The 15,134-nt window shown below is 43.2% G+C and overlaps 1 protein-coding gene across 1 annotated transcript in view; it reads left to right on the top strand.

Moving 5' to 3' along the window:
• The window catches only part of LOC142760364 (PML-RARA-regulated adapter molecule 1-like), a 105,065-nt gene extending 91,315 nt beyond the window's left edge, over positions 1-13,750 (top strand). The window contains exons 4-5 of the mRNA XM_075863553.1: positions 8,832-8,866; positions 11,303-13,750. Of these exons, the coding sequence (XP_075719668.1) occupies positions 8,832-8,866; positions 11,303-11,331 (64 nt within the window). The 3' untranslated portion in view covers positions 11,332-13,750. The remainder of the gene's footprint in view (positions 1-8,831; positions 8,867-11,302) is intronic.
• Positions 13,751-15,134: the final 1,384 nt, after the last annotated feature.

Genomic DNA, 15,134 nt, shown 5'->3' with positions numbered 1-15,134 from the left:
GCCTATGTTACACATTCCTGTATAACCTATCCTCAGATCAGTCGACTCACCAACCCTCCCAACAGGAGATAAACTCTTTCCTAGCTTCGACTCAGTTGCCCAAGATAGATTCTAATAACCTGTAACTTCTATCAGGCCCAATCAGAACGACAGAGGTTTCAAAAGCCATCTCTTCTCTTAAGTTATTTAAAGCCCCTGGCCAGATGGGTTCACCAATAGCTATTATTAAAAAAATACAGTGATATACTGTCCCCTCACTTAACAGCGGTATTTAATAAGGCAGCAACTGACGGCTCCTTCCCAGCAGAAAAGGTCTCAGCGACCATCGTTACATTACCTAAACCTCCAGACACCCCGGCTAATTTCCGACCAATCTCGCTACTAAATTCAGATGTAAAAATCTATGCCAAGGTGCTTTCCTCTAGACTAATTTATGTCCTTCCAAATATTATATCTCCTGACCAAGTGGGGTTTGTTGCTGGCTGACAGACCCCTGATAGCACTCGCCGGTTTATTAACCTGATCCAGTGGGTGGAAAATCATAGAACGCCTTCTTTGCTCTTGGCTCTCGACGCGGAGAAGGTGTTCGATAGGGTACATTGGGGTTATCTTACGAACACTTTGGAAAAATTTGGCCTTTCAGGTTTTATTAAATCTGCCATACTGGCTTTGTATTCATCTCCGTCAGCTAGAGTACTGTCCTCAGGGTTTCTCTCAGAGACTTTCTCGTTCAGTAACAGCACAAGGCAGGGGTGGCCTTTGTTTCCTATTATATTTGCTCTTATAATGGAACCTTTGGCCGCTTCCATTAGGGATAATCCTCGTATACACGGTATTCAAGTGGGCCGGGCTCACCACAAAATAGGGTTATACGCGGATGATGTATTGCTTTCCTATACAGATCCGATGACATCCTTGGAGAAAGTGTGCGCTCCGCTTGAAAAGTTTGGAGCAGTTTCATATTACATTGAATATAGGTATTGACCCTAATACACGGTCTCTCCTACGGTCCCGTTTTCCTTATATATGGAATGAGAAATTTATTCAATACCTGAGAATTAAACTATCGTCTCGCAGCACTTTGTTGGTCCCCCATAACTATTCCTCTCGTATTCCAAGGGTTTCCCATATGCTGGATAACTTCTCATCCTCCCTAGTATCATTGGCCGGGAAAATTGCGTTAATTAAAATGTTTATATTGCAAATAATCTTATACATTTTTCGTACAGTGACTGTCCCTTTACCCAGTTCCTTTCTTCCCAAACTGCAGAAAATATTATTGTCCTTTATATGGGGTGGGAAGCGGCCCAGGGTACGCATTTCTACTCTGGTCAGAACGTGGAAGATGGGGGGAATGGGTGTCCCTGACCTTTATAAATATTACATGTCTACCACGTTTGACCAACTTAAATCTTGGTGGGTGCCGACGTGTGACAAGAAGTGGGTGGACATAGAACGCTGTGCCATGAGAGTCCCTCTTATATCTGCCTTACATGGTTCTTCTTCTCTGTTTCATAAACCAGGTGTTCCTCTGTTGGGACTGGGTGTCTCACTTTATGCTTGGAAGTACCTTCTGCGTCAATCCACCATCACTGACTGTGTATCCATACGCGATATGCCCCTTAGGTTTTTGTATACTTTTGTGGATAATATTAATGTTGACTCCTGGGAAGAGGCTGGGGTTAGTCAAATTCACTGTCTTTTCCCTAATTCCGTTATGCGTTCTTTCACTGACTTGACCTCCATGCATAATATCCCATGTTCAGATTTTTATAAATTCTTGTGCATACGGCATGAGTTAGGGTCCTTAGATATCTCTCGCCAACTATTTGCTCGCCAGGCATTATTGTTGTTTTCCAATAAACACCCTAAAGCAAAGGGTATTTCCCTATTCTATAATATATTCACTTCATATATCCCCACAGATAAACCGTCATACCTGATCAAGTGGGAAATGGAACTTATCCTAGAATTCCCAGCCCAGACATGGCATTTGTAAAAAAAAGTTTCTAAAAGCTTAGTCCACTGGGAGATGTCCCGCAAGATTATCCTACGATGGTACCTCACTCCTGTTCGTCTCTCAAAAATGTCTTCCTCTGCTTCAGACTTGTGTTGGATGGGTGTAGGGAGAGGACACGTATTTACATACATGGTGGGAGTGCTTTTTAGTCCACAGATTATGGGTGATCGCCTTTCATTTAATAACATTGGTTATAAACTTGCAAATTCCACTAGATCCTGGACTAGCTTTATGCTTTGTAGATATTGATGTCATTCCTCAACCACAGCAGGACTGTGGTTTGTCATATTCTATTGGCCGCAAGACTCATGATTGCCCGTAAATGGAAATGCGCTGATGCTTTTACAGAGGCGGAACTAATAACTCAGATTAAGTTCTCATATCAAATGGAAAAAGCCTGGACTATTAGGGCTGACCAATCAGCATCATACACTTCTCTCCATTCATTTACTTAGCACATAGTGATCTTGCTAGATCATGATGTGCAGTCACATACTCACACATTAACATTACTGAAGTGTCTTGAGAGTGAATAGACATCGCTTCCAGCCAGGACGCAATGTCTATTCACAATCCCGACACTTCGGTAATGTTTGTGTGGGACTTAATGACAGCAAGCGTGATCTCGCGAGATCACGCTATGGATGACAGCTTACAGCGTGATCTCGCGAGATCACGCTTGCTGTGCTGTAAGTCCAACACAAACGTTACCGAAGTGTCTGGATTGTGAATAGACATCGCATCCTGGCTGGAGGTGATGTCTATTCACTCTCAAGAAACTTCAGTAAAAAACAAAAACAAATGGCAGCAATGGAAGCTGCAGGTGTGAAAGCAGTAACACGTCCCACCTGTGTCCGATGGACTTTTATTCTATGTCAAAATCAAGCTCTTTTTATATTTTTGTAAATGTGGATGTGCTGAGGATTTTCTTTCAAAAACACTTCAGTAACGTTAATGTGTGAGTATGTAACTGCACATCATGATCTAGCAAGATCACTATGTGCTGAGTAAATGAATGGAGAGAAGTGTATGACGCTGATTGGTCAGTGTCATACACTTCTCTCCACAACGCCCACTTGGTCATAAAGTAAAAACGCCCATTTGGGCATTAAGAAAGTCATTAGCATAAATCTAAAATAGGTCATTACTCAGTCAAAATTGATTGTTTTTCTAAATAAAAAACACTGCTGTAATCGTCATTACAACGCCAATCACATTATGTACAAGATAGGGCACTTATAATATGGTGACAGGGCCTGTTTAAGTCCAGCAGCTTCATAATAACCTGTCTTGGCCTTTGTGTACGAGGCGCCTGTGCATCTACTTGGTAGGTAGAATCAGGGCCTATTCGATGGGCTCGCTCCACCAATAGAAATCAAAACCCAGGGCAGTCGTCAATTCACGCTCACATATTTGCTGAAGATCCTTTACTCTGATTTTCTCAGGCAATCCTACCATTCTCAGGTTATTTCGGTGGGACCGATTTTCCACATCCTTCATCTTGTCTCCCAGTTGTTTATTCTCCGCAAAAGATTTGCGGAGGGTGGAATGTATGCCTTTATTTTCATCCTCTAGGAGAGCAACCCGTTGCTCAAGCTGGTCCAAGCGAGCGACCATGATGGTTCACCACACCGTGCAACCGGAACAGGGAGGCCTGGATTGTAGTTTTCAAAGTTTTTGGGATGTCAGGAGCAATTCTACATGCAACTTCGATGGCCAGTTTTTTTAAAGTTTAGCAAAGCTAAGCCCTCTGGGTAATCCGGGGATGAATCTCTGCGAGTGTAGTCAGAACCCTGTGAGACAGGAGTCCCTGATGCCTTGTCTGGTATATCAAGGATAGAGCAGTGTTCAGCTGAGCTGCACCGTGTGCCAGGCTTTTGGCTACTATGCAGTAAATAACGGTGCATAGAATCTGTGATAATTATGTGGCCAGTTCGTCGAGCCTCCTGTTCGGGGGTATACCTCCTGAGAGGATGTTTGATGTTGGGAAACCGATGGGCAAGTAAGCCAAGGTAAGTTAAATAGAAACTGGAGGAGAGCAGATGAGAAACCGACTGTAAGAATAAGTACACACAAGGCGGATACGCTGCGTAAAAGCACACGGCGTATATGTGCCCTGTGCGGCTGAAAAACCGCACCAAATTGTGTTGCAGTTTTTCGACCAGAATGTCCGCCTCGGAAAACTCCACCTAAAAAAAAACAAAAGATTCATACTAACGTAGCCATGGCGACACATCTCTCCGCCTTCCTGCAAGCCAGCCTCCTGGAATAACGTTTTATCCCATGTGACTGCTGCAGCCTTTTTTCCCGCTCAGCATTTATGCAGCGTGTGGATGAGATTTGCTCAAATCTCATCCACTTTGCTGCTACTGTATTATGTTGCATATTTTCCACAACAATAATTCCTTTGTGGAAAATCTGCAGTATTTACGCTACGTGTGAACTTATCCTAATGGTAATCAACGCCTAACCGGAAGTAAAGGTCCCACTCAGTGAAGTGCAATGAAAAACACTTAGATGGATCCGTTATGTCCCGTCGCCAATCAAAAGCGCGGCTGTAGTGTATTCTGAAAATGTGAGGACTCCCCCTCTGTCGTCTCCCCCGTGTCGGTAAGTTTTCACGGTTCGGCACGCAAGGCCTGTATACGTCGCAAATGAGTCACCGGTACCCCAAGGTCAGGTTAGCTGCATGGGATCTTTAGTGGTGGCGGTATTCTCACCCCCAAGGTCTGTCTAGGCAGGTAGTGCCCCAATAAGCAGGTCTGCTTCGCTTTTCACAGCTGAAATGGCTGATATATCCAAAGCGAGCTCTCCCTCGCTGCTGCCTCACAATCTAGCTCCAAAACCGGAAGTCCGGAAGCGGTTTTTGAGGCGGCTATTGTTGCTCTTCTTTGAGGGTTTTTTTTGGTTGTTGTTGGAAACTCAATTCATCCTTAAAATACTGTCGCTTTTTTTTTTTACAAAAAAAAAGTGTCAAAACCGTGTCATGCAACACGGTGCTGTTTTTTTTTTAGAAGGTATCACCTGGACAAGGACGCTTAAAAAATATTTTTATTAAATCTTTAAAATGGGCTACTCAAGCCAATAATTTCTATAGATACCAGGCTAACCAGATAGGTAAGACTAGATAAGGGTGCCAATATATTTGTTTAAATTATTATAGAGCTACTCCAAGTATCCAGTTAAAACATATAAATCTGTCCCTACCTGGACTAGATAGCAAAGAGTAAAGATCTGATACTTAGTAGCAAAGTGTGTATGAGCACTCAGTAGTAAGGGCAATATCTATGAGCTCGTAGAAATTGCACCAATATGTCTGATTATCAGGACGCAGCCTCCGATTTGAAAATGAGGTTTGGTCGAAGGGGATATCCAGATTGGGTTCTCAAAAATGCATATCAACATGCCCTGTCAGTGGACAGGGATGAGTTTCTCAATCCAAGGATGAGAGGGACTGGTGAGACCGACCTCAGAATCATAGGGACCTATGATTCACAACATACACAAGTGAGAGAGGTCATTCAGACATTCTGGGGTATTTTAAAAGCTGACCCAGATATAGGAAGTCTTCTGAACGATGGGCCAGCAATTACCTACCGCAGAGGACGTAATCTAAAAGATAAACTGGTTCAGAGCCATATGAAACCAGCCACTCGGTCAACCTGGATGCCTAAGCCCCTCATTGGTACATATAGCTGTGGTACCTGCAAAGGGTGTAGATCAATCTTAACAAGTAAATCATATTGTAGTACCACAACAGGTCGTTCTTACAAGAATTATGATTTCATCAATTGTAAGACCCAAGGTGTCATATATTTGATGACATGCAGCTGCGGGATCCAATATGTAGGTAAAACCATTCGTGAATTTCGCAGACGCATCAGAGATCACATCAATGACACGGCTAAACGAGCTGATACTCCGATCGCACGCCATATTTGGGAGTGTCATCAGGGCAACTCTGACCATTTCAGATTCCAGGGTATTGAATGGGTACGTCCTCATCCTAGAGGGGGTAACTGGGATAAACATTTACTTCAGCGGGAAGCAAGGTGGATATTTCTGTTACAGACTGTTAAACCTGGAGGCCTTAACGATAACATCTCCTATACTTGTTTCTTATGAAGTGGAGCTGACATTTGGAGATGGTAGATTAGATGTTTGGATCGGTGGCAATACTTTATTTGTATTATCTATACATCTTACTTGCTCATATGTAGTTTTGTTTTCGCTGTTAGAATCGATTATCTCTTTATTACCTCTCATCGATATCACTACAATCTGCTTCTCCTATATATACGCTATTTATGCTAATGAGTTTCTTAATGACCAACTGGGCGTGTTTTTACTTTTGACCAACTGGGTGTTGTACAGAGGAGTGTATGACGCTGACCAATCAGTGACCAATCAGCATCATACACTTCTCATTGTTCCAGCTCAGCTTCTTTCACTGCACAGCGTGATTGTTAGGGTATGTTCACACGGTAGCCTCCGTTACACCTGAAATTACGGAGCTGTTTTCAGGAGAAAACAGCTCCGGAATTTCAGACGTAATGGCATGTGCAGGCGTTTTTCGCTGCGTCCATTACGGATGTAATTGGAGCTGTTTTTCCATGGAGTCAATGGAAAACGGCTCCAATTACGTCTCAAGAAGTGACAGGCACTTCTTTGATGCGGTCGTCTTTTTTACGTGCCGTCTTTTGACAGCCGTATTTTCGGACATAATTCGGGGCTAAAACGCACAAATTACGTCCGTAAATAGGGTGTGTGAACCCAGCCTTACAGTGTGATTGTGCAGTGAAAGAAGCTGAGCTGGAACAATGACAAGTGTATGATGCTGATTGGTCACTGATTGGTCAGCCTCATACACTCCACTGTGAAACGCCCAGTTGGTTAAAAGTAAAAACACGCCCAGTTGTTCATTAAGAAACTAATTAGCATAAATCTAAAATTGCTCATAACTTGCTCAAAAATGATCGTTTTTCAAAATAAAAGCCACTGCTGTTATCTACATTACCGCGCCGATCAGACTATGTAGGAGATAGGGCACTTATAATCTGGTGACAGAGCCTCTTTAAGAATTACAGCCGCTTGGTGATTCCCATAGTTTATATGACAGTAAGTGTCGTTTAAAATACCTGGGGAGGAGTGATTTGGATGAGCTTGTGAATGGGCGGGGTGTCTGATGACGTGGCACGCTCTGATTGGGTGTTTGAGGTTATCGTTCAACCTCCCAAATGGCAGGGCTAAAAGATTAAATAGTTGGCTTTCTGTTGCATCGCTGCGGTCAGATACCAGAACCGTGCTGTTAGGAGAAAAGCGCTAGCAGACACAGGGCAGAGAGACAATGTTGCACAAAAAACTGATGTGCTAATCTGCCCTGTCTCAATATACATGCCTCTGAAGAAATGTTGTTTTATATAACATAAGGCCGGATTTACACAAGCGTATGCGTTTTGCACGTGCAAAAAACGCAGCGTTTTGCGCGTGCAAAAGGTACTTAACAGCTCCGTGTGTCACCCTTGTATGATGCGTGGCTGCGTGATTTTCGCGCAGCCGCCATCATTATGACACTCTGTATGTTTGTAAACAGAAAAGCACGTGGTGCTTTTCTGTTTTCATTCATACTTTTAACTGCTGTTGCGTGAATCACGCGCGTCACACGGAAGTGCTTCCGTGTGCTGTGCGTGATTTTCACGCACCCATTGACCTCAATGTGTGCGTGATGCGCGAACAACGCACAAATATAGGACATGTCGTGAGTTTTACGCAGCGGACACATGCTGTGTGAAACTCACGGAAAGTCTGCACCGCCCCATAGACTAACATGACAATCACGCGCGTTGCACGGACGTATTACGCGTTCGTCTAAATAAGCCCTAAGGACGTGGAAACGCGTTAGGCATTCAATCTTTGCTAAGTGTGAATGCACACTCTTGTTATCAGGCGTACAATATTTATCAGGTGTGAATGCACACTACTACCATAGGTGTTACGCTGCTACTGAGGAGTGTGAATGCACACTACCTATATGTGCTAGTGCTCATTTCAGCGATAAAATACTGTGTTGTAGATATTGCTGACTAGTGTGAATGCACACTTAATATGCCATATTCACTTAGTGTGAAAGCACACTCAATATATAATATTCATCTAGTGTGAATGCACACTTTTGTTTAAATGCACAGTCCCTTGTTAGTGTGAATGCACAATACTGCTCGAGGTGCTGCACTGTTTGTCATGTGTTAATGCACAAAAAATCTAGGTACTGTGGCTCATTTCAGTGTGAATGCGCACTGTGTCGCAGGTGCTGCGTTTTTTGTTCGCACACACTCTGCTGCTAGGTATCAGATCTTTACTCAGTGTGAATGCACACTTTGCTATCTAGTCCAGGTAGGGACAGATTTATATGTTTTAACTGGATACTTGGAGTAGCTCTATAATAATTTAAACAAATATATTGGCACACTTATCTAGTCTTACCTATCCGGTTAGCCTGGTATCTATAGAAATTATTGGCTTGAGTAGCCCATTTTAAAGATTTAATAAAAAGAAAAATATTTTTTAAGCGTCCTTGTCCAGGCGATACCTTCTATTTTGAGTTAAAATACGTGAACGCAAAAATGTCAAAACCGATATACCTTTTATCTACTGTTTTGTTTTTTTTTACCTCCAGTTGATTTTAACGAGAGGTTCAAGAGTGGAATCCGCCCCAAGATAGAGCAGGACCCACAAAAAACATTGTCAACGAGGCCTTAATGATCTGCATGAAACTATGTATAAAATAATTATTTTATGTTTATATTTACAGTGAAAAAGAAATTTATGACGATGTTGGCATCTCAGGTAAGCTGTGTTTTATTTATATACAAATACATAAGATTTTCTGTAAAATAAATGGAACTTGTGGTATAGAAAAAAAACAAATAACAAAAGGCACAATTCTATTAAATGAACTGATTTATAATTATTTATAGATGGTTTTCATAAGTTGCACTATAGTGGACCAGTTCAATCCAAAACCTTATTGCAGTGAGTAGATCATAAGGACCGTCGCTGTCATCAATATACTAGATATTTCTGCCATGTCTGATAATATTTACTGTGTCTTAAAGTGTCAGTCCAGTTCTACTTTCCCGCCCAACTAACATCGGGCATGGAGAGATGCTCCTGCGTGCTGGGCGGCACAGTTGCTGTGGCAACCATCTGACACTCAGAGTATTTCGAATTGGACCCATGCATGATACTCTCACTCTGGCGGGAGAGTAACTGGACTGACACTTTAAGGCCCTTTACACAGGCCGATGATTGGGGGACGTGAGCGCATGTTTCCGATCATTGGCCTGTGTAAGCGGGCCCAGTGATCTGCCAACAAATAAACAAATCGGTTCATGGCATCTTTTATGCTGCTGACAATGATGCAAACTATATGATCGTTCGTCCCCATACAGAACAATGATTGCTTTATATAAATGGAGCTAAACGAGGGAAGATCGACGTGCTATATCGTCGATTGTCACTCGCAAAGGTCTCATGCACATGGCCATGCCCGTAATCACAGCCTGCGATTGTGGGCACGGCCGGCCGTCGACGGCCACGGCTCGCATTTTTGGGAGCACAGCCCGTTAAAAACTAAAAGTAGGACATGCTCCATAATTCCCAGCACGGTTCTACGGCACGGACATCTATCCGTAGCGATACAGAAAAGTGTCCACGGCCAATAGAACCGGGTGGGTCCGTAATTGCGGACCGTATTATGGTCCGCAATTACGGAGATTTTTTACGGCCGTGTGCATGGGGCCTAACTGAAATAATTATGCGGGTGTAAAAGGACCCTGCATACTGCTTGTGATTTGGGACTCCAGGGTGTGCATTTATACTTTTTTTTTTTTCTACGCAGTGTATTGTCACTTTATTAAAGGGTATCTAAACGTTCAACAAATTTCTGACACATAGTGATATGTCATAAGGTTTGCTCGCTGGGGGTCTGAGCACTAAGACCCCCACTGATCGCTAAAGCGAAGCGGCAGAATCACTTATGTAAGCACTGACCGCTTAGTTTCTGTTCGGCTTTTCTTGGAAAGCCGATGTAGCGGTGTACGGGCTCATAGACATTCTACTAGGTCCATACACCTACTGCTCGGCTTTCCAAGAAAAGCCAAACAGAAAGCAAGCGGCTCAGAGCTCACAGGAGCGCTTCTGCCACTTAGTTTTAGCGAATGGTGGGGGTCTGATTCACTATTACATGTCAGAAGTTTGTTGAACGTTTAGATACCCTTTAAATACTCAAACCTTCCATACCTTTGAGCAAAACTCAATAAAATGTCCGGGAGAGGGTGAAGTGCAGCACGCTCTCCTGTTTGTACCTCAATTGATGTTTATGTCATTTATTGTTGGGGGAGCAAATTATTTCCCCTTTGCTTTATTGGTTATGTGCATTACCATTCTTAGTCAAGTGTTCACTAAAGTGTATGGCCACCTTTACTCTAAGGCCTAATTCACACGAGTGTGTTTGGTCCGTGATATATGGTCTGTATGTCGGCCGCATTTCCCGGACCAAACACACTGAAAACATGATTACAGTATGGGACAGTTTTCCCGCAGCGAGACAGATACACCTAGCGTCATAGATAACTATGATGCTAGGAGCCCGGCTCCCTGCAGTGTGTTCGGTCCGGGAAATGCGGCCGACATATGGACCGTATATCACGGATCGAACACGCTCGTGTGAATTAGGCCTTAGGGTATGTTCACACGCACAATAAAGAACGGCTGAAAATCACGGAGCTGTTTTCAGTCGTTTTTGAAGCAGAAAACATTTTTTGAGGCTTTTTTTTAAGACGCTTTTGGAGCTGTTTTTCAATTGACCCTATGAAAAACAGCTCAGAAAACGTCTCAAGAAGTGACATGCTCTTTCTTTTTACATGGCGTATTTTTAAGCTCCGTTTTTTAAAACAGCGGCTTATAAAAAAATTCCCCGTCTGAACAAAACACAGTTTTTCCCATTGATTACAATAAGAAGCTGTTTATCAGCGTTTCACTAGCATTTTTCAAGGCGTATTTCGAGGCGTTTACGCCTCCCGAAATACGCCTCAAAACATTGTGTGTGAACATACCCTTAGCTAGCTTTATATTCAGTCAGTACCTGAGTGTCCAGCATTAGCATCTTGAAGCTTCATTTCAAGGCAACACCAGATTGGCAGAGCCTAGTTCTACTTTGTAACATAGTTATGCATTATTTGCATGCATTTAATTGTTGGATGCCTTCTCATTTATTTACAGGTTCTGGAATTATACAACAAAGAAGATAAATTTGGAGATGATTTACATTTTTCAGTCTTTAATGTTTATTTTTTATTTTGTTGAAGCAGAGACTTATACCAATTATTTTACCTCAAGAAAAAATGGTTTGCATTCTTTGGAATTTGATTTCTTATGCAAATGAACACTTTACTACAAGCGACAATGAAGACTGATAGTTATGTAATTGACTAAACTTGCAATATTGGGCACGTCCACATGTACCATAAACCCTGCGGAATTTTCAGATTGAGAATCTGCACCGCAGGTCAACTTCCATACTTCTTTTCTGCTGATTTTTTCCACAGCGCGTCGATGAGATTTGTTCAAATTTCACCCACTTTCCTGCTACTGTAATAAACTGTGGAATTTTCGCACTGAACATCCGGGCAGAAATTCTGCAGTGCTTATGCTACATGTGGAGGTACCCTTATATTCCTGCTGATAGGAACTCTTATCCTAGTGACAGATTTCCTCTAAACAGGTACAACTATTCTGTCTACCTTTGCGAGGATTCTTTTTATTCATTTTTTTGCTGCTCTACTGCATCTAATATAAAATATAAAAAAAAATAATGCAACTTTGCAAATAATTTTGATCTAAAATGTCCTTTGTATCTACAGCTCCTATGCATATCTATGGGTCTGCTATGCATACATATGGGTCTAAGGGCTCATTTACACGAGCGTGTTATACGTCCGCGCGTCGCACCTATATTAGTCTATGGGGCCGTGAAGACAGGTTATTTTCACGCAGCGTATGTCCGCTGCGTGAAATGCACGACATGTCCTATATTTGTGCGCTGTTCGCGCATCACGCACCCGTGGGACAAGCGTGATTCGCGCAACAGCACTGTAAAGGATGAATGAAAACAGAAAAGCACCACATGCTTTTCTGTTTACAAACATCCAAACGGAGTGTCATACTGATGGCGGCTGCGCGAAAATCACGCAGCCACGCATCATACGCTGATGATACACGGAGCTGTTAAGTGCCTTTTGCGCACGCAAAACGCCGCATTTTTTGTGTGCCCAAAACGCACACGCTCGTGTAAACCCGGCCTCACATTTGCCTCTTCCTCTACTGTCTGTGAGATAGCAAGAAGTGGGGGCAGAAAGAAGAGAGAACACATGACTACAGGATCAGAATACACACAAGGTTTGTTTGTAACCAGAGACAAGTAAAGGCCCTTTTACACCAACCGATAAGCTGCCGGTGCAGTGAGCTCCTGTCACGCGGAGCTATGGATGGGGATGAGCAGTCGTTTCTCCGATCGCTTGTTCCCCTCCATTATTATCTTTTCGGCAGCGCGTCTCCCTGTTTACACAGGCAGATGTGCTGCTGACAACGATAATCTTTTTTACTTTTTTAAAACGATTGCTCGTTCATCTGCTGATCGTTCCCCTGTTTACACAGGGCAATTATCAGCAACGAGCATTATATGAACGCTCGTCTGCACGATAATCATCCTGTGTAAAAACCCCTTAGGGTAAGACCACACGATCGCAACGCAGCTAACAACCGCGCCAGTACCATGTTTGGTGCGACTGTCAAACAGCCTGTTAGTGGCCGCACGTTAATGCGGGTAAACTGCCCCTTTATCTGTAAAATCGTGCGGCCAAGAATTAATACACCCTTTATGGCCGCACGATTTTGCAGGTTACCACAAGTTACCCCCTATTCATTCTCTATGGCAGCGCCGGAAAAAGCCGAACACTGCACTCGGCTATCTCCGGCACTCCCACAGAGAATGAATGGAGCAGCAGTGAGCATGAGCATCTAACCCCTTAACAAGGTATTTGACAGCCGCACCTACATAGTGCCAGCACGGTTGTTGGCCGCGTTGCGCCCATGCCAGGGCCGCTCCGTGTGGCCTTGCCCTTAAGTATACATATTATCTGTGGACACACAACAGTTAAATCAAGACTTTGCAAAGTTGCTTCATTTTTAATTTTAGATGAATTGGAAAAAAAGCTATGGACACCGTTTCTCTGATGTTTTGTTAATATTCATTTGCTTCCTAAAATTAAGCTACTTTCTAATTAGTCTTAATAAAAAATAAAAAAAATCCTACCATTTTGCTGCTGCAGAGTTTGAACCAAGGGTGGAAACATGGACTTTGCAGGGGCCCAGAGCGGGGAGCTTTGTGATTTACTGACTTGGATGATGTAGTATTCGTGTCTGAACAGTCTAAAGTCACAGATGGAGTAGCAAGAGGAAGAGTCAGGGATGTTACCATTAACTTATTCACTGCCCTAGACCACCAGAAATTTCAAACATTGTGTTCCAATTGTTTAAATGCAGTAAGATTAGTCAATTACTAACGTACTATCTATAGCTAAAATGTCTCTGTAAGCCAGTCTCAAGACCATGATCCTGAATCTTATCTTCTGCTTGTGTGACGTTCCATACATTAAACATGTGTTTATCTCTGCCTTTTACCCTCCCTGTAGTTCAAGACATCACACATCACATGCCTCTAAGGGCCTGTTCACATCACAGTTGCCCTTCCGTTGAGGGGTTGCTTCGGAGGTTTCCGTCGGGTTGACCCCTCAACGGAAAGGCAAACGGAAACTTCAGCTTCCGTTTCCATCACCAGTCAACTCAATGGTGACGGAAACCTAGCTAATGGTTTCCGTCTGTCACCGTTGTTCTGTTGTTCTTGACAGAACCAATAGTGCAGTCGACTGCGCTATTGATTCCATCAAAACGACGGAACCCTGTCACAACGGTGACAGACGGAAACCATTAGCTAGGTTTCCGTCACAATTCAGTTCAATGGTGGGCATACCTCCCAACTTTTGAATTCGGAAAAGAGGGACATTTTAAGTCACGCCCTAACCACGCGCAATATCAAGCATAAGCACATCAAATCACGGCCAGATCCTTCTGCAAATAACACGCGCACATTCTCACTGCGGATCTCTGGACTGTCTGGATATAACAGATATTATGGATCCGGTTATGTCGTCTTTATGTTACTTTTCCTAACTTGGGTATAACATTTCCTCATCACGGCGGCAGCAGCTGCAGGACAAACCAAAAGGCTGAGAACAATGAAAGTCAAGAGGGAGACCCTGTGGTGGATGACTTTTCAAATGACAAGTAGCAGAGTTACATGATGGGGAATTTTTTTTCCTGTTGTGTAACTCTGCTACCTGTCAACGGAAAAACTATCTGCCAAAGGAAAAAATGACTTTTCAGCTGACAGGTAGCAGAGTTACATGAAGGGGAATTATTTTTCATTGACGTCTAGTTTCTATTGCAGGGCAGGGAAGAAAACAGAAGTTGCTGGAGGTGAGGAGAAGTTTTTTTATTCTTCACATTACTAAAATTATTTATTTTTGTTTTGCAGGTTCCACTGGACTGTTTGGACTACGTCGTAGATTCGTTGGACTAATGCGATGATCTACGTTTTTTTTAAAATAATGTTGTATCTGGCTGGTTATGAAAATGGGGGGGACGCAATGTCGTTTTTTTTTTTTCCATTTATTTTTTTATAAAAACGACGTGGGGTCCCCCCCATTTTTCATAACCAGCCAGATACAACACAACAGCAGCAGCAGCCGCCTAGCATTACCAAGGTGAGAAGGGCCACGGTTTTTGGCCCTTTCCAGCCTCATGATACCAGCCTGCGGACGCCCCAGTGTCCGTCCCTCACTACAGATTGTCGGGTACTGGATCGTACCCGACTCTTCCCAGCACCCCTGATGGCAGTGGGTACCAGGGTAAGAATGGGGGGTTAGTTGCAGCCTTTTTACTGGCAAACACCAAGCCCCACCTTAGTAATGGATGCTGTCAATCAGACTACTGC

This window comes from Rhinoderma darwinii, chromosome 1 (assembly GCF_050947455.1).
Source record: "Rhinoderma darwinii isolate aRhiDar2 chromosome 1, aRhiDar2.hap1, whole genome shotgun sequence".
NCBI classification, from domain to species: domain Eukaryota; kingdom Metazoa; phylum Chordata; class Amphibia; order Anura; family Rhinodermatidae; genus Rhinoderma; species Rhinoderma darwinii.
This window is presented reverse-complemented; position numbering and strand designations above follow the sequence as displayed.